The sequence below is a fragment of the Rhineura floridana genome, chromosome 4 (genome assembly GCF_030035675.1).
Source record: "Rhineura floridana isolate rRhiFlo1 chromosome 4, rRhiFlo1.hap2, whole genome shotgun sequence".
NCBI classification, from domain to species: Eukaryota; Metazoa; Chordata; class Lepidosauria; order Squamata; family Rhineuridae; genus Rhineura; species Rhineura floridana.
In genome coordinates, this window is record NC_084483.1 from 121,393,765 (window position 1) to 121,416,238 (window position 22,474).

Below are 22,474 nucleotides of genomic sequence, written 5' to 3' on the forward strand. Positions count from 1 at the left end.
AAGAGTGTCCATGATGTGGCATGATGAGTTACTCGACAGTCCTCAGCCGGACCACGCTAGACTTCACAAGACCTTGGTCAAGCTACACAAGGCCGCAGTGTTTGTGGCAGATGCAATGCTTGATGCAACACAGTTTGCCGCTAGGGCTATGTCCACAAGTGTGGTAGCTTGCCAGACCCTTTGGCTACGCCACTGGGGTGCTGATAACACTACCTGTGTCAGCCTTTCCACAGCCCCCTATTCGGGCTCCCTGTTGTTTGGGTATGAGTCCCTCAAGGCAGTGCTGGTTGATCCCAAGGATAAGAGGAAACCTGTGTTAGACACAACTAAATGAGGCGAACACAGAAATGCCTGCAGCTCTTCATCTTACCCATGCCAGCAGTCCTTTGGGCCCTCGCGACCCACAGGTAGGTGCTGCGATTTTCGTTCTTCAAGAGGCTACTGGAACAGATAGCGCTTCTTTGGCTGCAACTACAATCAGTTCTCAGAAAGCCAGAGGCGTACTCTGCCCTCTGGCCATGCGGGGCATCAGCAGCGCCAGTACTGATCCCAGTTGCTTTCTATAGGTGCTATAGAGCTGGTGAATCCTGCTGAATTTTACTCAGGTGTCTACTCCATTTTGTTCACAGTGCCCAAAAAGGATCATTCGTGGACGGCAATCCTAGATCTCAAATTCCTCATCTCCTTTGTCAGGCATCAGTATTTCAAGAGGGAGTGTCTGGCATCAATTGTGGAGGTACTCCAGGAAGGGGACTTTTTGGCTTCTGTCAATCTGAAGAAAGCCTACCTGCATGTTTCCATCCTGCCCACCCATCAAAAGTTCCTGAGATTCACTTACAAACACGCTCACTTCCAGTACTGGGCTCTACAGTTTGGTCTCAGCGGGTGTTCACACAGCTGATGGTTGCTCTGGTGGTGCACCTCCAGCTCCAGAGGAACCACATCTATCCCTACGTGGACAATCTCCTCGTACGAGCACTCACCATGTCTCAGGCATCCACCCACATGCGTCTCACCCTCGAAGTCTTGAGGGATCATGGGTTCCTCGTCAACCTAGAAAAGAGTAATCTGGTTCCGATGCATCATCTTGAGCACCTTGGGGGCATATTGGACACGGCTCACACAATGGTGTTTCTGTCCCCAGAGAGGATAGCAGCCACCATCCGCACAGTTTGTCACTTGATTGCCAGAAGGATGGAGGATGTGATGCTTGTAGCCAAGGCCCTAGGATTGTTAATATCCTCCATTCACATTGGCCCCTGGACTAGCCACCATACACGACCACTCCAGTGGGATCCTCTGCCCTTTCAGCTGAACATCACCAATTCCAGACACAAGAGAGTACATCTGTCCCCTTGCCTGTGGTCCTCGTTTTGCTGGTGGACGATGACCAAGAATCTGTAGAAAGGAACTCCCTTCAGAGAATCTGAGAGGACTATGAATACAACTGATGCCAGTTTCCTGGGGTGGGGTGCCAATTGTAATTCCCTCTTCATTCAAGGCCAGTGGACAGCTGCCAAGCAACAACTCAGCATAAACTTGTTGGAGTTGTGAGCAGCGGATCTGGTTCTCCTCCATTTTGATCAGAAGCTCCATCTGACCGATGTTCTCATTCAGACTGACAACAGTTCATTTGAACCTTCAAGGGGGCACACATTCAAGAGCCCTCCAAGCAGAATTGACTCTAAACTTCAGTTGGGTACCTACACTTCCTGAGAGCAGAGTACCTCAGCAACATCCTCAATATCGCAGCAGACTGGCTCAGCAGACAACAGCTTCTTCCTTGGGAGTGGAAACTGCATCCCAGGGTATTTAATCAACTGTATCATCGGTTCGGTCCCTTTTATCTCTTTGCCTCTACTCAGAATGCTGAACTCCCAAGGTTCTTTGCACAATATCAACAACGGGGCGCCAAAGCAATCAACACACTGTCAACTCCATGGCCAAGAGGCCTACTCTATGCCTTCCCTCCAGTTCCTCTTCTGGGGCAAACCATCAGGAAACTTCATTAGGAATATGCTTGAATTGTTCTCCTGGCACCTTACTGGCCATGGTTTTTTGATCTAATGGTTCTCTCAATCCAGAAATCGTGGCATCTACCATCATGGCCAGACCTACTCTCTCAGAGTCCAGTTTGTCATCTGGATCCCAACTGGCTGAGTCTGATAGCCTGGGTATTGAGTGGAGCCACTTGAGACATTCAGGACTCTCTAAGGACATTACAGCCACCATTTTGGCCTCTAGAAGGCCTTCCACAGTCTGTATTTATTGAGCCATGTGGTCAGCCTTTGCTGCATGATGCTTTAAGCAGCAGGTCTGTCCATCCAGTGCTATGATTAATCACCTACTCAATTTTCTCCATGTGGGTCCTCTCAATGGGACTGAAGCCTAATACTCTAGGCAGGCAGGCAGGCCTCAGCCGTTTCATCCATATTGTCTGCGTGACCGGACCAGTCTTCCCTTTGAACACACCTCTTGGTCAAGCGCTTCCTGAGAAGGCTTCTCTCCTTTCACCACCAGTAGTCCATCAGTTTCCTTCCTGGAGCCTTCCAAAGGTCCTTCAAGCATTGCAATGTCCTCCTTTTGAGCCTCTCAAGACTGCATTGTTGCGTTTGTTCTGGCAGTTACTTCAGCCCGGAGGGTGTTGGATCTGGCAGCTTTGTCCATTGCTTGCCACCTCTTTGTGTTTTACAAGGACTCTGTGCTGTTATGTCCAGATCCTACTTTTTGACCTAAAGTGTCTTCTGTTTTCCACTCTAATCAGGATATTGTCTTACCTTCCTTTTGTCCTCAGCCGACTCATCCCCTCAAGAAGGCCTGGCATTCCCTGGACGTACGTCAGACCCTAAAGGTTTACCTGGCTAGGACCCGGGACATTCGTTTGACTGAGTCGCTTTTCATCTCATTTCATCCAAGGAGCTTGGGGAAGAAGGTCACCAGCTCAACCCTCCTTTGTTGACTGCGGGCTTGCATTACTCTGTCTTATGGGTCTCTTAGGATACCAGTGCTTCCAAATGTGACAGCCCATCCTACGAGGTCAGTGGCCACTATGGCTGCCTTTGCAACCAGTGCACCCATTGCAGATATTTTTACGGCTGCTGTGTGGTCCACACCAAATTCCTTTATTAGACACTATAAAGTAGATTGTTATGCTTTGGCAGATGCCTCATTTGGTAGGTGGAATCAACAGCAGGTACTATCTTCCTCTTGGGCAGCCTGGGCCCACCCTACTGGGACTGCTTTGGTACATCCCACCTGATGGTATGCTACCTGAGGAAAACAGACTGCTGGTCTCACCTGAAAGGTGGTTTTCCCAGGTATCCTACCATCAGGGCTCTCCACGTTGAGGGAGGTTGCCTAGCTTTTTCTGGAGATAATTTTTCTATTTGATAAGTCTTCAACTTGTTTCAGCTCAATCCAGTTTGAATTACATTACCTGCATTATATTAACTGTGTGAGACATGTTACTGCTAAGGCTGTTCTTTACTGTCTTTATGGGGTTTTATTTAGTGTTTGTGCATATTTCCTGTTCAGAGTCAAGATGTGTATTATAATGATTGCTGCTCCTTATATTATTTCCTGTCTGAGAGGTGTCTGTCTGAAAAGAGATGCACGGATCCGGTGTACAGTTTGTCTGGAATGGACGGGTCAAGCCGGAAGGAGCAGCTGAAGTCTTGACTCTCGTGCATTCCTGCCTTTGGACACCAGGCAGTGCTACAACTCACCTGATGGTATGATACCTGCGAAAACCACCTTCCAGGTGAGACCAACAGTCCGTTTCATTTATCCCTTGCAGTTGTAGTGGTCACAGGTCAGTACTACTAATTTCAGAGAAACGTAGCCTAAATATATTTGATACTAAAGTATGCTCGTTCATTTGTGAGGAACATTTATCTAGCAGTAGTAAAAAAAAATAAAAAAAAATCTAGCAGTAGTAGTTGGATGAGGGGTGATATTGATATTTTTAGGTGACAAGAAGCCTATGTGCTTTCAAGAGTTTCAGGGTGATACAAGTTAGTTAGCTTAAATCTTAATATCTGAGCACCAAAAATTGATGCAGCTGGAACTTACAAAGGGCGGCAGATTTCTCTTATAGAGCAATAGCTACAACTAATGCACTTAAGAGATATGCCTGGCTTACATCCATGTGACCATAAAATGATAGAAAACTGAAAGAGGAAGTGTCTTTTGATGAAGAATTTTTTAATAGCAAAGATGGTTAAGTTTACTGTTACTTCATTGCCAAACACCTCTTAATACTTAAAAGTATACTGCTTCTGCAGTTATTCATTACTTCTACAGTACACATTAGTTCATCCTTCTTATACAAGTCATGGACCAACTCATTTTGTCCAACATAAGGTGAAAATTGCATGAACAGTTGGCATAACATCCAATTCACACAACCAAATTGGCATGTTGAGAGCGTAGGTTGAACAAATGCGTACACAGTCTGATACATAGTAAAGCAGTGATATGCCAAGCTCATAATTTTTCTGTGACACTATTCAGTCTACTTTCAACAATTTTGTAATGGTGTAGAAAATAGGGGACTGAATGATAACTGGGATATGTAGTGCAATAATTACAATATGGTGTCACTATGTGCCAAACGTTGCATATGTTTACTGAACCCACATCATCATCTTGTTAATTGGATGTAACTAATGACTTTTTTCCCTCCTGGGTCAAGTAGCTACTAGTTTGTTCAGAATAAGCAGCTATCTATTATTAATAATACAGTTATAATACAAATGAGATGAAGTATATAATACATATGAGGTGAACTTTTGTTTGCCACCCTAGGCTCCTACTGGGAGGAAGGGTGGGGTATAAATCTAATAAATAAGTAACCTACTTCACAGCAGTGTTGAAATGAAGCATGGTAATGATAATGGTGTGCATGTCTGTGGTTAAATCCACACTAAGTAGACCAGAAATACAGTGCCTTGCGACAGTAATCAGACTAATGCTGTCATATTACTAAATTACAAATGGTATATTGTAATTTCGTTCTGTATGATATTTTATTTTGAAACACTGAAACTCAAAATCAGTTATTGTAAGGTGACGTTGGTTTTATGTTGGGAAATGTTTGTAAGAAACATAAAAAACTGAAACCAGTTACTTGCATAAGTATTCAGCCCCTGTGCTGTGGAAGCTCCCAGTTTACACAGATGAAATTGCCCTATTGAGGACACATTTACCTTACCATTGGCCTTCACCTGTGAACCATTAAAGTGGCTATCACATTGTCAGGATAAAACCTCCTTGAAGGATCATTGGTCAGGCTGTGGATCTGAAGGAAAATGAAGACCAAAGAGCATTCTACAGACATGAGAGATAATGTGCCGTATATTCCGGCGTATAAGACGACTTTTTAACCCAGGAAAATCTTCACAAAAGTTGGGGGTCGTCTTATATGCCGGGTGTCGTCTTATACGCCGGAATATAGTATTTCTCCTGCTTGCAGCCTGGCCCGGTGTCCCCTCCCCTGAGGGGAATCCCCATTGCTCCTCCGTCCCCGCCATCTCCTGCGCGGCCTCCTCCACCGCAAAATGGCGGCCGGGGTGGGGAGCAGCAGCAGCAGCCTCCCCGTGTCCTTCTCCTCCGTGGCAGCCTCGCCTGTGCCGCCTCCCGCCGCCGCTGCTGCTCCTACGCCCGCGGCTGCTCAGGCGAGCGACGGGGCCGCGGCGGCGGTGGCTGCTCCTCCTCGGGCGGCCAACGGTGGGCCGCTTTCGTTGTTCTCGCCACCGCAGGCTGCGCCGGCGCCTCCGCTGACGCAGAACCACCGGGCGGCGGCAGCAGCAGCAGCAGCTTCCCCGCGTCCTTCTCCTCCGTGGCGGCCTCGCCTGCGCCGCCTCCCGCCGCTGCTGCTGCTCCTCCGCCAGCGGCTGCTCAGGCGAGCGACGGGGCCGCGGCGGCTGCTCCTCCTCGGGCGGCCAACGGCGGGCCGCTTTTGCTGCTCTTGCCGCCGCGCCGGCGCCTCTGCTGACGCACAACCACCGGGCGGCAGCAGCAGCAGCGGGAGGCAGCGGAGGTGGGAACCCGCTGCCGACAGCTGCCCCTGCGGCCTCCTCCTCGGCGCCCTCCACCGCCGCCGCCACCTCCGGCCTGCTGGCACCGCGGGAGCCGGCCTACAACTGGCAGGCGACGAAGCCGACGGTGCAGGAGCACTTCGCCTTCCTCTTCAAGAACGAGGTGCTCAGCGACATCCACTTCTTGGTGGGCAAAGGTCGGTGCGGGCTATGGGGCGAGGGGGCGCTGGCCACGCAGGGAAGAAAGGGGAGAGAGGGACGCTGGCTTTTTAAACGGGGATCAGGGTCTTTCTTGCGGCTGGGGGCGGGTTGCTATGGGGGCAAGCGGGTTGAAGAGTTGTGGCTGTGGTTGGGGGGCTGTTATTCCGGCGTATAAGATGACTTTCTAACCCAGGAAAATCTTCTCAAAAGTTGGGGGTCGTCTTATACGCCCAGTCGTCTTATACGCCGGAATATACGGTAATACAAATGCATGGATTAGGAGAAGGGTACAAAATAATATCCGAGTGTTGGAATATCCCAGTGAGCACAATCGGAGCAATAATCACGAAGTGGAAGCTGCATGACACCACCCAGGCACTGCCAAGAAAAGGCCATCCCTCAAAACTCAGCACTCAGACAAGAAGGACACTTGTGGGAGAAGCCACAGAGAGGCCAACAATCACTTTGAAAGAGCTACAGAATTCAATGGCTGGGAGTGGAGTAATGGTGCACCAGTCAACCATATCAAGAGTGCTGCATAACACTGGCCTGTATGGGAAGGTGGCAAGAAAGAAGCCGTTATTCAAAAAGTACATCTGGAGTTTGCCAGAAAGCATGAGAGTGCCCCAGCTGCGATATGGGAAAAGTTTTTGTGATCAGATGAGACCAAGACAGAGTTTTCTGGCCAAAACTCAATGCGCTATGTGTGGCGCAAGGCTAACACTGCCCATGCCTCAAGACACACCATCCCTTCAGTGAAGTATGGTGGTGGCAGCAGGGACTGGGCATCTTGTTAAAACTGAAGGAAGAATGGATGGAGCAAAATACAGGGAAATACTGCAAGAGAACCAATTTCAGTCCACTAAAAAAGTGAAGTTTGGGAGGAAATTCACTTTGAGGACAATAATCCCAAGCACAAGGCCAAAGCAACACTGGAGTGGCTCAAGATGAATGTGCTACAGTAGCCCAGTCAAAGTCCTGATCTCAATCCCATTGAGAATCTGTGGCGCTCTTTGAAAATTGCGGTCCCCAAACAACCTGGAGCAAATCTGCCAAGAACAATGGGCCAAAATCCCTCTGACACTGTGTGCAAAGCTGGTACGTACCTACCCCAAAAGACTTCAAGCTGTTATAGCAGCGAAATACGGCTCTCCCAAATATTAATGTGTGGCGGTTGAATACTTACGCAAGCAACATGTTACAGTTTTTTCTTTCTTACAAACATTTCCCAACAAAAAACCAATGTCACCTTGTTGTTGTTATGTGCCTTCAGTCGATTACGACTTACGGCGACCCTATGAATCAGCAACCTCCAATAGCATCTGTAATAAACCACTCTCTTCAGATTTTGTAAGTTCAGGTCTGTGGCTTCCTTTATAGAATGAAGCCATCTCTTGTTTAGTCTTCATCTTTTTTTACTCCCTTCTGTTTTTCCCAGCATTATTATCTTTTCTAGTGAATCATGTCTTCTCATGATAACCTCAGTATCATCATTTTAGCTTCTAGTGACAGTTCTGGTTTAATTTGTTCTGGCACCCAATTATTTGTCTTTTTGCGGTCTATACCTCTCCTCCAACACCACATTTCAAATGAGTTGATTTTTCTCTTACCCACTTTTTTCACTGTCCAACTTTCACATGCATACATAGAGATCTGGAATACCATGGTCTGAATGATCCTGACTTTAGTGTTCAGTGATACATCTTTGCATTTGAGGACCTTTTCTAGTTCTCTCATAGCTGCCCTCCCCAGTCCTAGCCTTCTTCTGATTTCTTGACTATTGTCTCCGTTTTGGTTAATGACTGTGCCAAGGTATTGATAATCCTTGACAAGTTCAATGTCCTCATTGTCAACTTTAAAGTTACATAAATCTTCTGTTGTCATTACTTTAATCTTCTTGACATTCAGCTATAGTCCTGCTTTTGTGCTTTCCTCTTCAACTTTCATCAGCTTCGTTTCAAATCATTACTGGTTTCTCCTAGTAGTATGGTATTGTGTGCGTATCTTAAATTATTGATATTTCTCCCTCCAATTTTCACACCTCCTTCATCTTGGTCCAAGCCTACTTTGTGTATGATGTGTTCTGCATATAGATTAAACGAATAGGGCGATAAAATACACCCCTGTCCCACACCCTTTTCAATTGGGAACCAATCGGTTTCTCTGTATTCTGTCCTTACAGTAGCCTTTTGTCCAGAGTATAGGTTGTGCATGAGGACAATCAGATGCTGTGGCACCCCCATTTCTTTTAAAGCATTTTTCATGATCTACACAGTCAAAGGCTTTGTTGTAATTTATAAAGCACAGGGTGATTTCCTTCTGAAATTCCTTGCTCCGTTCCATTATCCAACATATGTTTGCAATATGATCTCCGGTGCCTCTTCCCTTTCTAAATCCAGCTTGGACATCTAGCATTTTTCACTCCATCTATGGTAAGAGCCTTTGCTGTAGAATCCTGAGCGTTACTTTATTTGCATGGGATATTAAGGCAATAGTTCGATAATTACTGCATTCTCTGGGATCTCCTTTCTTTGGAATTGGGATATAAATTGAAAGCTTCCAGTCTGTGGGCCATTATTTAGTTTTCCATATTTCTTGACAAATTTTTGTCAAAATTTGGACAGATTCAGTCTCAGTAGCTTGTAGCAACTGTATTGGTATGCCATCTGTTCCTGGTGATTTGTTTCTTTCAAGTATTTTAAGAGCAGCTTTCACCTCATATTCTAAAATTTCTGGTTCTTCATCATACAGTTCCTCCATGAATGAATATGTCGTCCTGGCATCTCTTTTATAGAGTTCTTCAGTGTATTGCTTCCATCTTCCTTTTATTTCATCTCGGTCAATCAGTGTGTTCCCCTGTTGATTATTCAACATCTCTACTCTTGGTTTAAATTTCCCTTTCATTTCTCTAATCTTTTGGAATGGGGCTCTTGTTCTTCCCTTTTTGTTGTCCTCTTCTATTTCTAGACAATAACTATTGTAATAGTTCTCTTTGTCCCTATGTACTAGTCACTGTACTGTTGCATTTAGGGTTCCGGCTGTGTTTCTATCTCCTTTTGCTTCCTTCTCTCTTTAACCATTTTAAGAATTCTGTCAGTCATCCACTGAGGTCTTTCTCTCTTTTTAACTAGAGGTATTGTCTTTTTGCATTCTTCCCTGATAACGTCTCTGACTTCACTTACAATAATTGATTTTGAGTTTCAGTGTTTCAAAATAAAATATACAGAACGAAATTACAGTGTACCATTTGTAATTCAGTAATATGAGAACATTGGTCAGGAGTCTGATTACTTTTGCAAGGCATGTTTATTTCTATCAGGTATCTTGACAGAATGCAAGAAGATGATTTGGTTCCTTCTGAAAAGTTTGGTATAAATTGTTAATCTAGAAAAGTTGTATCTCATTCCAACTTCTATTATATAGTATAGAACAGGAGGTAAGCATAAGTAACATACTTGTGGTAAGTCTTATAAACTCCATTCATTGGTAAAGCTGATATAGGTATGTGTGAAGTTAGTAGGCTTGAAAGTGTCAATCACAACTGTCAAAACAATTTGCAAATTAAAGTCACCTATTGCAGCATTTACAGGACACACAGGGACATCTTAGCCTTCAGTTTAAGGATTTTCAAGTTGTGGTCAACTCTTTGAATAATGGAGACTGTGTGTGAAGGCTGTAATGCCAGCTGAGTGCTAGAAGACAATGGGTGATACTCACTTGTGGCAGACTGCTCGTGCAACACCCCTTTTGCTGGCAGGAGCCTCACTCTTAGTGTACTGCAACAGCTGAATCCAATGGGTGTCTTGCCCCTAGCACAACTGCTACTGTTATTATACTTGGTTACAATTAAGCTTGTGCTCTACCGTTTTTGCTACTGCTCACATGACAATGTCAGTTCTCAGATATCTTGCACTAACAGTTACATTGGATCTCACTTAGGAATGTACAAATGTGCCCCAATCCATTCCAACATCCATTCACACTTTCATCCAGTGTTTTCTGCACTTTCATCCAGTATTGCAGTTGGTTTATGTTGCACAAGTCTTTCTTCCATTTCATTATCTGCTGATGCAGAAATATATGTAATTTATTACATATATCATAGTGCATGATAGCCATGCATATATCAGTGAACAGATATTTACAAATCAGTTCTCTTTCCTCTGTGTTCCCTTTAAAAGTTAATTAATTTCCACAGGGATAGCTCTGTTAGCTTTTTGCAGCAAAAATAACCAAGAGTCTTATGTCATCTTAAAGACAAAGTTAATGAAGTGACTAATGGCCCATCACAAAGCTACCTATTGCTGCAATCCTAATCATGTCTACTCAAAAGTAAGTCCCATTGAATTCAGTTGGACTTACTACCAGGTCAGTGGGGTTAGAATTGCAGTTTCACTATCTTGATTTTACAGTTTGTCTCATTTTCCTCACTTGGGCATTAGGGAAGGACAGTTTAGCACTCTATTGATAGTTTGTGTCCTGGATTGTATGGGCATATTAAACATTTTACAGGCATTTTACAAGCACTCTGAATGCCAGTGTAATACTGCTGACATAAGTCCTTTTTGTAATGCAACATTTTATTTCATACATGTGTATACAGACAATGTTTATACAGACAATGGTTGTGTGTGTGCATTTGGTGAAACATAATGCTTAAACTAATTTATGGTTTAAACATGATTTTGGTATGGTAGTAAACATGAGTTTGTGTTTCACAGCTTGAAATCCTCAGACTTTTACTGAGGAGCATGGATAAAGTCAACAGGTAACAAAAGAGATTACTTCTTTCCATGTGAAAAAACAATAATGAATTATGCATTCCATTGGTTTTTAAATTTTACAGTTGGAAGTGGATTAAGACTGCAGCCATAACCACTTATTTGGGAGTAAACCCCACTGAATTCAGTTTGCAGTAATGAGTAGACATGGTTAGGATTGCAGCCTTGGTGCCTATAGGCTGCCTCTAGCAACAAACAACTTATATACACACAAAGTCAATAGATAAAGAAAAGCAATGAAACCCCTGTTGGGACAGCAGCAATTATAAATCAATGAGTATGTAAATACTAAGCAATTTATCAATCTATTTACATATAATGTGCTCATTATGGGGGTCAAAATCTGCTTGATAGTCCATTTTTAGCAGATCCTGCCAACATCCTTAATTTCACCCAATGTGAACACCATAGATTTTTTTTACCAATCATGAAATCATGTTGTTCATATATTTAAAAAAATGTGTGACATACATTTCCCAATATTCTATTGCTTTATCACAGTCTTAAGTTGTCACGCTCAGAATCTGGCAAGAAAGGGAAGGTAGGCAACCAGTTGAGAGGGGAGCAATGTAACATAGAGGCATTACCTCATCTTCCACCAGGAAACTAGCATTTGGAAGGGAGATGGAAAGGTGTGGCACTGTGTTTCTGAAAAAGAGAGGCAAGAATTGCTAAAAGGATTGGATATATATGGACTTCATGAGTCCTGTAATCCTGCCTGTCATACAAAAGTGGTCTGTGCCGTAACACATTGTGATTTTGTTTATAGATATATATATACTTGGTGATAGTGCTGCTGAGCAAATATATATGCTATTTCAACAGCAAGATAAGCCATTTCACCTCATGGTATGAACAATTTGGTCAAGGAAGTTGAGCAACTGGATAGCAACAGGAAAAAGTAGACTAAACAGAATAAGGCCAAGCCTTTATGTAAGAGACTTGATTGATAGCCTTGTGCTTCATAATACAACAGAAGAAGTACACTCTCCAGATATTCAATGGAATCACATTCCAACATGTAATCTCCAGGGGTCAGTTGTGCCCGTCAGGAGCAACACTCTGCAAGGTGGTTATAACATTTAAAAGCTTCTTGTCCCTGCGTATTAGGCAAAACACAGGTGTTGATTATACACTAGCACTGACAGTCACCAGGAATATGTGACAGGCATAGAGTTGATATAGAGGTTTGGGTCAATGAATGGGATAAGAGGCTATTAAGGGATGGTGGCCTTATGGACCTTTCTGAGCTGCTTGAAAGAAAGGATAAAATGTTGTGACTGCCACAATGAATGGTCTAAAGGGAAGTACTTTTTAGCAGTTTTTGAATGAAGGTTGTAATGTTTAAATGTGTCCTCAGAAATGCTGTTCAAGAACTATAGCAGTCATACGAAACCTTCATTTTTGCAGTGTTTATATTGCAGTTTTTGATGGCTCAAAATGTTCAGTATGAATGAGCAGTTTCCAATAAAAGTGCATATTGGTTCCCCAAACTCACCTAGGTTTACTGTAAACCTTCCAAAGAGATTGCCATAATTACTTTATTTATTTATTTATTTATTTATTTATTTATATCTCACCCTTCCTCCCAGCAGGAGCCCAGGGCGGCAAACAAAAGCGCTAAAAACACATCAAAACATCATAAAAACGGACCTCAAAATACATTAAAACAAAACAACTTTAAAAACATTTTTTTAAAAAGCTTTAAAATATCTTTAAAAATGGTTAAAAACATAATTGTTTTAAAAACAAATATTAAAAGCAATTCCAACAGACGCAGACTGGGATAGGTCTCAACTTAAAAGGCTTGTTGAAAGAGGAAAGTTTTCAAAAGGTGCCGAAAAGGTAACAGAGATGGCGCCTGCCTAATATTTAAGGGGAGGGAATTCAACAGGGTAGGTGCTGCCACACTAAAGGTCCGTTTCCTATATTGTGCAGAACGGACCTCCTGATAAAATGGTATCTGCAGGAGGCCCTCACCTGCAGAGCGCAGTGATTGGCTGGGTATATAAGTGAGAAGACAGTCTTTCAGGTATCCTGGTCCCAAGCTGTATAGGGCTTTGTACACCAAAACTAGAACCTTGAACTTGGCCCGGTAGCAAATGGGCAGCCAGTGCAGTTCTTTCAGCAGAGGGGTGACAAGTTGGTGATACCCTGCCCTAGTGAGCAGTCTCGCCACTGCATTTTGCACCAGATGCAGCTTCCGGACCAACCTCAAGGGGAGCCCCACATAGAGCGCATTACAGTAATCCAGCCTAGAGGTTACCAGTACATGGACAACAGTGGTCAGGCTATCCCAGTCCAGGAACGGCCGCAGCTGTCTTACCAACTGAAGCTGGTAAAAGGCACTCCTAGCCACTGAGGTCACCTAGGCCTCTAGCGACAAAGATAGATCCAGGAGCACCCCAGACTCAGGATCTGCTCTTTCAGAGGGAGTAGAACCCCATCCAAAGCAGTCAGTTGACCAATTATCCAAACTCAGGAACCACCAACCCACAGCGCCTCCATCTTGCTAGAATTCAGACTCAGTTTATTGGCCCTCATCCAGCCCACCACCGAGTCCAGGCAGCGGTCACAGGCTTGCACGGCCTCTCCCGATTCAGATGTTACAGAGAAATAGAGATTTGGCTTTATCCCTTATCTCTGTGGCATTTATTGAGACCCATGGATCTTTTTCCCCCAACAGTTTATTAATACATTTTTGTTGTTGGGTATAATACATTAACATTGCCTGAATTCTTTCTTAATTCTGTCTGCAAAAACCACCTCTTCCCCCTTTCTGCTCAAGGAAGTTTCTACGGTTCAAAGAGCTTTCTGTAAGCAGAGGGACACAGAGGGACACACCATGGAAGACAAAGCAGTTAAAGCTATAAAATTTGTCAAACAGGTAATACGAAGGGAGCTTCTAGAATCTGAAGGCTTCTTTAAAGTGCACAAGCATAAGATTTATGCTACCTCTCCGTAATAAATGTGTTTGAAGTTGCTAGCCATTTTAGCAATTTTTTCAGCTGGTTAGAAAGATTTTGGATGCAAACTTTGATAATATTTCTGTTTCTTTGTGGAATTACCTAACTAGGATAGTGATTTTAATCCACTATATGCTGATTATTTTATCTCCCTGTTTTATCTCACTCCAGTCCCACATTAGGTACTTTATATGGTTGCTTGGTGCCTGCATGTCATGACAGGATTTGAAACCCAATATGGTTGAATCCTCTATGGACAAATCCATCCATCTCTCTGTTTTAGTTTTCTGAACTGAACTGTGAACTGGTTACATTACTGAATGATAGCAGTTTTGAGAATTAGTTTTCCAGCTGGTGGAAACCTTTTGGTTTGCAAAATATTATGCAGTTATAAGGTCCCAGATAGTACAAACTGTGCAATAATTAGCTGCTAGCTTATGTTATAAAGAAGAAAAAACAACTAAGGTTTATAATTTACCATAATGACCCAGCCATATTGAAATCAGTGAGATTCTTGTCTGAAAATGGTAGCTTTCTTCATAGTAAAACATTAGCTATTCAAACTGATGAATGGAATTGATTTTAATGCCAAAGCAATACTTCTGGATAACATGCCAAAAACTGTGCCCCCTTTCCTGTTAAGTTCTGCAGTTCCTTGTTTCCCCACTTTCTTTATACTGCGTCTCCATAATGAATTTCTGGGTTTTAGTCAAGAATGAGAACTATGAAACCATGAATTTAATAACTTGCAGGATTGATCAGACCTGAAACACCACAATGATTAGCAGTTTTGTTTTTTTAAGTTACATAGTGAAAGTTGAGGTGCCCCTCTCTGCCAGATCATACAAAGGCTTGTTGAATCTAGGCTTTGGTGATCATATGATATTCTAAAGGTTATGCTGAATTAGTGACAGAGTGTGGAGGTTACCTTCATTATATGCAGTGCTATGTGTGACATGTATCTAAAATAGTATGTGCATGTAGTAGAGATGACACGTGTACAACTAGACTTAAGTTTTTCTATTTACTAAGCATAATGTGCCATATACACATTGGTGCAGACAACATAAAATGGCTGGATGTATGTCACTTTTTATCTAGAAAGAAACACAAATGGAACAGTCTCTGCAGTTAGCTGTCTTATAATTGATTCACAAATGTGTTATCTAGAATCTGTAGAGAAGCACTCTGTAGAATGAAAATTCTGTTTTAAATATTTTATTATAAATACTTATTTGAGTGTATTTTCCTCGTATTTTCTCCTTTATTCATTATGCAACAAAATGCTTCAAAAACAGCCCAACAAGAAAGCAGATTTCAAAGCAAGGAAGCAGATTGCCTTAAAAAAACTATTCACTGTACAGAACACATAAGAAAACAGGCTTTGTCAAAATAGGCTTATTGTTCACTCTTAAATGTGTTTGACCTCTTGCCAAACATACTTATGTAAAGATCATCTGTAAGATTGTGAGCGTTCCCAGTTATGACACTGAGACACTTTAAAGTTAAACAAAAGTACAAGTGCTTTTCTGGATTTGGTCCTTCTCACAAAATGTGCTACATTTATAAAGCTGAGTTAACTAGGCATGAGCACTTTGAGAAACTCAGAAGATTTTTATTTCAAGATTACATGCTCAGGTCTTTAGTGGAGGGTATTTATGACTGTCTTCAATCCTCTATTCTAATTCCAGTTTACTAGGGACTCTCCTGTATGAGAGGATCCAAAGCTCCTGGATTCAATTCTAATTTGCTGAAATGAGCTAGAAGCTGAAATCTGTTGGCAAAAAGGAGAATGGGATGCTTGTTAATGTTCCAAGGCTGCCACACCAGCCAGTACCCACTTGAAACGTGTGGGCTCTTGCACTTGGCTGCCTGAAATGTCCAGCTGATGGGGGCTGGCTCAGCATCTGCTGCATTCATTGTATCTAATGGTGCATCCATCTGTTTGCTGTCAAAGCCTTTGCCAGCAAATTACTAATCTATTAGAGAAACATGGAAATAAGTTTGTAATTCTCATTCCCGGCTTTCTGTCTGTCTGTCTGTCTGTCTGTCTTTATTTATTTGTTTGTTTGTTTGTTTGTTTGTTTATTGAGGTGTTGATGAAAAATCTACATCTTCCCCCCCCCCCGAGAGGTTATCTCATTCCTATCATCTAGTCTATTCTAACTGAACCCCTTTGATAAAGAAGATTCTCCTTTGTTCGTGGGTGGTGCCTTTTCTGCTGCTGTCCTTTATGCGACTCCGATAAAGAGAAACGACAGTTTTTAAATACCAGTTTACAAGGCATTAGAGATCTATGCTCTACTTCTGCTTATCTCTCGCGAATAAATTTTACAGTAGCACATGAGGTACTTCAGACAGGTTGATGTGTCTCTGAGACATAAACACGCATGTGTTGTGACACACTTCTTCTAGTTCAGGGGTGGGAAATCTTTGGCCCACCAGATGTTGCTGGAGAACAACTCCCATCATTCCTGACTATTGGTCATGCTGGAGTTCAACAACATCTGAAGTTGGAATTCAACAACATCTTAATGGCCACAGGTTCCCCACCCCAGTTCTAAATGGGACCTCCTTGTGCTAGTTGGGACCTCAGTGTCTTCCCATTGAGACAACCTTGCTTGCCTGAAGCCACAAGACATTTGAGAGACCAAAAGAACTATTGTTGATATCTCCTGTGACTCATCTTAACTTTGAATAGTAATATACTACCTTTGTATTTATCAGTTAGGAGAGATCGTCCTTTTATAAAGAGACTGGAAACAATCATACCTGATGAAGTTCTATTCTGAATTCCCCTAAGCCTTGAACAAAAAGTCCTAATGTAGCATATATGGGTCAAATCTATACTGATGATTGGAATTATATCAATCTGATATAATTTGTTACATCTGCAATATTTGTTAGAAAGAGTACTATGTAAAAGAGGAATAGATAATGTTGTGCACTGTATTCAGCCAATAAGGTTTTTGCTGCAAACCGTAGAGCTTCTTACCCTGCTGCTGAGTGGTTACTTTTACTTGGCAGGTATAGAGGAGCTTTTCCAGGAGAAAAAATGGCTCAGATCCAGCAGGGATAGATGTCACTTAAAGATTTTCCTGTTTCACCTAGAATATGAATTGGAATGCTTGTTTTTGTGTTCAGCAAACATGCTGCATTAGAATAAAAACAGATACCTGTAGATAAAGCTATAGAATATTCCAGTGAATTTATATTGTGGTTGTAGAGTTTTCTATTAAAGAATGCTAAGTGGTAGTAAAATATTAGAAATAAAGGCTGTTAGGGAATTGTTTGTCAATCACATTGGAATAGTTGATTACCTATAGTTGTGCTGGAGTGTAAGTAGGGGTGGGAAGTGGGGATTAAGGTGTTCTCTTTTTAAAAAAACAGCTAAATCTGGAGACTGGTGTTTCCATTTAAGCAGTTGTGGGAATCCTATGTGTTAATTTCACTTGTCCTTGGTTCCTAAAACAAATGTACAGTGTTATTTAATTTCCTTTAAAAGTATAGGATAGAACTTGTAAGACATAATAGTGAAAAGTATATGGAGCAACAAAAAAATTGAGCCATGATTTAACAGTGCTTGCATATGAACCAATTACAAAGATGTTCTGACAATGCTAGGCTAGATCTTGTTTAATGTACAAGGGGCAGGGAAGAAGGAATTGTGTCTGTTCTGTTGTCTGTTTCTTATTATAAGATGTGGAGAACAAGGAGGAAGTGATCTAATATTTGTATTTGAGTGGGATGTCTCTTTGTAAAAACCTTTTTCAAAGAGTAGGAACAAGAATGAAGGCTCACAGGGCCACAACCCCTAATGCATTTACCCACCCCAGCAAGATCTTCTTAAGTTCTTTCCTCCTTTTGCTTCCATGCAGGTTTTACTTTTCCCACTCTTACACCCAGGCTCCTGGTGCTGCAGGATGATTATGCAGCTGCAGTCTCCCTCCCCCCACATGCCGTTGTTGTTCAGCCTTCCCACATCCACCACCAGCCTCCACACATCCCCTTAGTGAGGCAAGCCCACCACTTTCAGAAACCTGTATCTTCAGAACGCCAATATCCAGTGGATATTGGATAACAGAAAATAGATAAGGAATTGCCCCACTTGTGTCTTGCACTGCTGTAGTTATTTCATAGCACAAGATTTTCCAGCAAGCTGTTTCACTGAATCAAAACTTGTAACCTTATTTTCCTCTGTTATATTGTTTTATTTAGGAAACTACTCCAGACAACCAACGTACTCTGGAGTGACCAACACAAGTTACAGTGGTCCAGGACCTGGTATGGGTATAAATACCAGCAACCAGATGCATGGACAGGGGCCAGGCCAGCCTTGTGGTACCATACCCCTGGGACGAATGCCATCAGCTGGGATGCAGAGCAGACCGTTTCCTGGAAATATGAGCAATATGACCCCCAATTCTCCAGGCATGTCTCAGCAGGGAGGCCCAGGGATGGGACCACCCATGCCAACTGTGAACCGTAAGGCACAGGAGGCGGCTGCAGCAGTGATGCAGGCTGCTGCAAACTCCGCCCAGAGCAGGTATGCATCCAAAGGCAAGGATCTGAATCCATTTAAAGTGTACTTGCTTATATAGTAAAGAGGTTTGTGCAAAGAAGAAAATGGTATAATTGTTAAAAGAAACCAAATGACAGTGGCAGGTGTTGACCATTATAAACTATGTTTTCTATCTATAAATAAAAACGTTTAGAACAGTAAATCCCCCAGTTTAAGGTAGCGTAAAAAGTAAAATACCTGCAGTTAACCCCTGCAGTTTTGAAAGAATAAATTTAATACTCATGGGTATAGCAGGAATTGTTGGGGAATGGAGGGTGGGAAGAAGCACGATTACTAGAGTCATAGGGCAATATTCAACTAAATTATTGTGCTAACACAAAGATTAGTGCTAGCGCAATGGGATTCTGCCCCTCTCTTCCCCCTGTGCAAGCCCCAAATTGGAACCCCCAGAGCAGATTTAGGGAGTACGCAGAGGGGGAGAGGGGGAAAACGTTACGTTACACAAGGAAAAATCCTTCCGATGACAGAACGTTCACCTTAGCGCTACACTGAATACAGACCATAGTTGGCTCCTGGGCATTTGAAATTTGAAGAACATTATCAAAATCCACTGGCTAATGGATGTGAGCAATTGTAGTTAACAAGCAACCTTTTAAAGTTAACCTGAATATCTACTTTATAACTGCCATTCTGAGGGGCAAATTGGGGACTGATGTATGGATTATTAACATCAAGTCCTATGATCTTTGCAGCCCAGGAAACAACTTCTTCAGGTCTTGATATAACACCATAAATTTACCCACCAGGGCTAATAGGCACAAGCTACTCTCTCTAGAATGATATCTACAAGACCCTTAAGCAAAAACACCTGGTCATTGGAGTGGAGTCTGTTCCTTGCAGTTCTGAGGACCTATGGAAATGCAAATGTCAACTCTCTTGTGTGGCCCATGGCAGCCATAGGAAATACATGTAGTCATGTTCCTTTGGATCATGCTTTATTTTTTGTTTCTCTGTTTCATAGTATTGAAATAAAAGGGGAAAAGGAATTTCATTATTATTTTGCAAAATGGTGCTATATGCATGTGTATATTAAGTTCATGGATATATAAGATACATATTCGTGCATATTTCTGTAAGCATATTCAATCCATTGGGTTGTATAAAATAACACTGATTACATTATACATTAATTAGTCTTTTTTATGCTAGACATGCATTAAATGCCATGCCTACCAGATAGGAAAAGAAATAAACTACTTGTTTGTACTGTGAGGTATTAGGGGAGACATAAAACAATTTAAAAAACAACAAAACATTTAAATGTGCCATCTTAATAGGATAAAACCACATTATCTCTCTGAAAACTAACCTAGAACAATATCTACAAGATTAACTAACTTTGTGTCTTTCCTTCTTTTGAGCAAGCAGTACTTTACAAAAGTAAAAGTGAGCATAGAAAGAAAGAAAATGTAATTAATTTTAAAAATCAATAATTGGCAGTAAAACAGAATGCATGGTTGCAACTCACATTATGGATTTGGATAAAGTACTGCATATTTGTTTTAAATAAATAAATAATTGTTTGCTTTCCTACTTGAAGCCTAACTCTAAAATCCATTTCATAGATTTATTTTTCAATTTCTAGTTCTCCATAATCAAAATATAAAATTTCAAAACCTTTTCATCACATTGTGCGCCCCTCCACCCGGTAATATAATAACTGCAGGATGACTGTGAAATCATTAGATCTTAATTGTGAAAGGAAAGTTTGCAAGTAACATATGGGATGAATCTCTTTTTATCCAAGACGTTTTGAAGCATAGCATTTTTCTCTTTGGTTCCTAATGGAAAGCTTTATGGTATTTGCCCAACAATAAGAATCCTACAGGATTGTAGCTGACAAGGTGGTTCATGCTTGTGATCCAATACAAATCCAAAGAAGCTGTTCTTTTGTTCTGCTTTAGGCCACCATACATTAGGTCGCCTGCTTATCCCAGCCAGTCTGGGGCTGGCGGACGCCCCATGTTTTCTTCACAGCACCCCAACTATGGCAACGCTCAGGCTCTCATGATGCATCAGCCTGACCAGTACGGGTAGGTAGCCATGTAAACTGGACTCGCTGTGGGATCTTGACAGGTTTTTTCTAAATGTTACATGCCATTTTGCTATTGAAGGCATCCCAGATCAAGTATGATACTTGCATCTGAAAAGAAATTTGTTTTTTGTTTTTACTAACTGTGTTGGATACGATTTTTTAAAAACAAAAGCAAACAAAAAAACCTGCATGTCACCCGTACTGCATGGCTTGTGGCATGGCTCTGTTTCCTTCATGCCTGAGAGGGAAATGAAGATCTCTGTCAACTGAAAATAAATTAAATTTTGTGTTTTTCTTCACCATTACTTGTCCCTTCCTCAATTTTATTTTATTTTATTTTATTTTATTTTTGGTTGTTGTGTAGGAGCAGTAACATGAGACACTGAAATTTCCATACTGTGTTATCATCACATTAGGTTTTTCCCAAGGATACAACACTGTATTTTTATGAAACCAATTGCAGAAGCAATGACAGAAGTTAACAATGGGGCTTATAAAAGGTTCCATAATACCATAATTTAGACAGTTTGTGTAAGGGTGACCCCCTGCTAAAACTTGTGCCGAGGAGTATAAAACTTGAATTATGTAGTATGAAATTACCTGAACTGCAAAGGATTGTTTTCTTTTTAACTCTGTTTCATCTGTTATTTTACTATTCCTTTTTTAAAAGCTTACATCTTTGAGAATGCTTCCCACCACCTAGTTTCAAAATTTTCAGGGTTAATACAACACCTAGTGATATTATTGCTATTATTGGCCTACTGGAAATCTCAAGGGCTATGGTATTTTTCTATGGATGCAGGGAGACCAGTGGATCCTGATTTTGCTAACATGAAATATTCAAAAATCATGTGTCAGCTCTGAAAAATAAAGCAAACTATTAGGACTTTTAAAACTGTAGAGGTTTATAGTTCTTTTTATTTACAATTTCTGATAATTTAGGTAACAGTTTGGTCAACCTTTACATTCATTTGCACATAACACTAAACAATGGTTCAGCTTGCCATACATGAGTTGGAACAAGCCCAAGAAAGGCGTTCGGCTCATGTGCCCCCTCTTCTCCCTTCATGCCGCCAGGGGAAGGACTTCACTAGTTTTTACTTTCAGTTTCACAGAATCCTGGCTAGTTACAATTCAGAGACAGTGGTTTAAAACAAACGCTGCATTGTTAATTAAGCCTCATGACCCATAGTTTGATGTTGGCTTGTTTTCAAACTCATCGGAATTTATTTTAACTTATGATCTGTGGTTCATATACAACAGCAAGCCAGGATTCTGTATAACCAAAAGGAAACACATCATTTTCCCAAATGTGTGGAAGGAGAAGAGGGAAAAGAGGAGCTCTGCTTGGGCTTATTCCAGTTCAAGCACATAGTGCTAAATCTTGGTTTAGCATTACATGCAAACTGGTTTATGATAGGTGGTTTTTTAAAAACACATATACACCTTTAAATACCACTGAGTATGAACAATGTGTGGTTTTTCAACCACATCATTAATTTCATAGGAGAAACCTGTAGTGTTCAGATGTCATTGGCAACTAAAACTGAATACATATCTTTGGCTGTGGAACTGAAAGAAAATAGAGACCACCAAGACACCCCACCAGCACCCGCCGCACAAGCTCCTTGGAGTGAATGAGGTGTTTACATAAGTAAGTTGTTGGTTGCAGTGGGGGAAGGTGTTTAGTTTTACAAAATGGTTTTGATAGCTTCAAAGTCATACAGTAAGCTGTAACATGACATCAGTGTAGAGAGCATGGATTTGCCCTTTTCTAAGAATTGCTCTTCGAAAGTTGGGTTCTTATTTAAACACAAAGCTAGTTTGGCTTTGCCTTGCCAAGTCACATTAAGCAACTATGTAAAATGAAT

General features: G+C 41.7%; 1 protein-coding gene across 14 annotated transcripts in view; it reads left to right on the forward strand.

Annotated features, from left to right (window-relative positions):
* ARID1B (AT-rich interaction domain 1B) overlaps positions 1-22,474 on the forward strand; it is a 620,767-nt gene that overhangs the window by 475,971 nt on the left and 122,322 nt on the right. For 9 of the 14 annotated variants that reach the window (XM_061624213.1, XM_061624203.1, XM_061624204.1 and 6 more), the window contains 2 exons: positions 18,205-18,532; positions 20,473-20,601. In XM_061624213.1, the coding sequence (XP_061480197.1) occupies positions 18,205-18,532; positions 20,473-20,601 (457 nt within the window). The remainder of the gene's footprint in view (positions 1-18,204; positions 18,533-20,472; positions 20,602-22,474) is intronic. The other 5 variants (XM_061624206.1, XM_061624209.1, XM_061624211.1 and 2 more) reach the window with 1 other exon arrangement.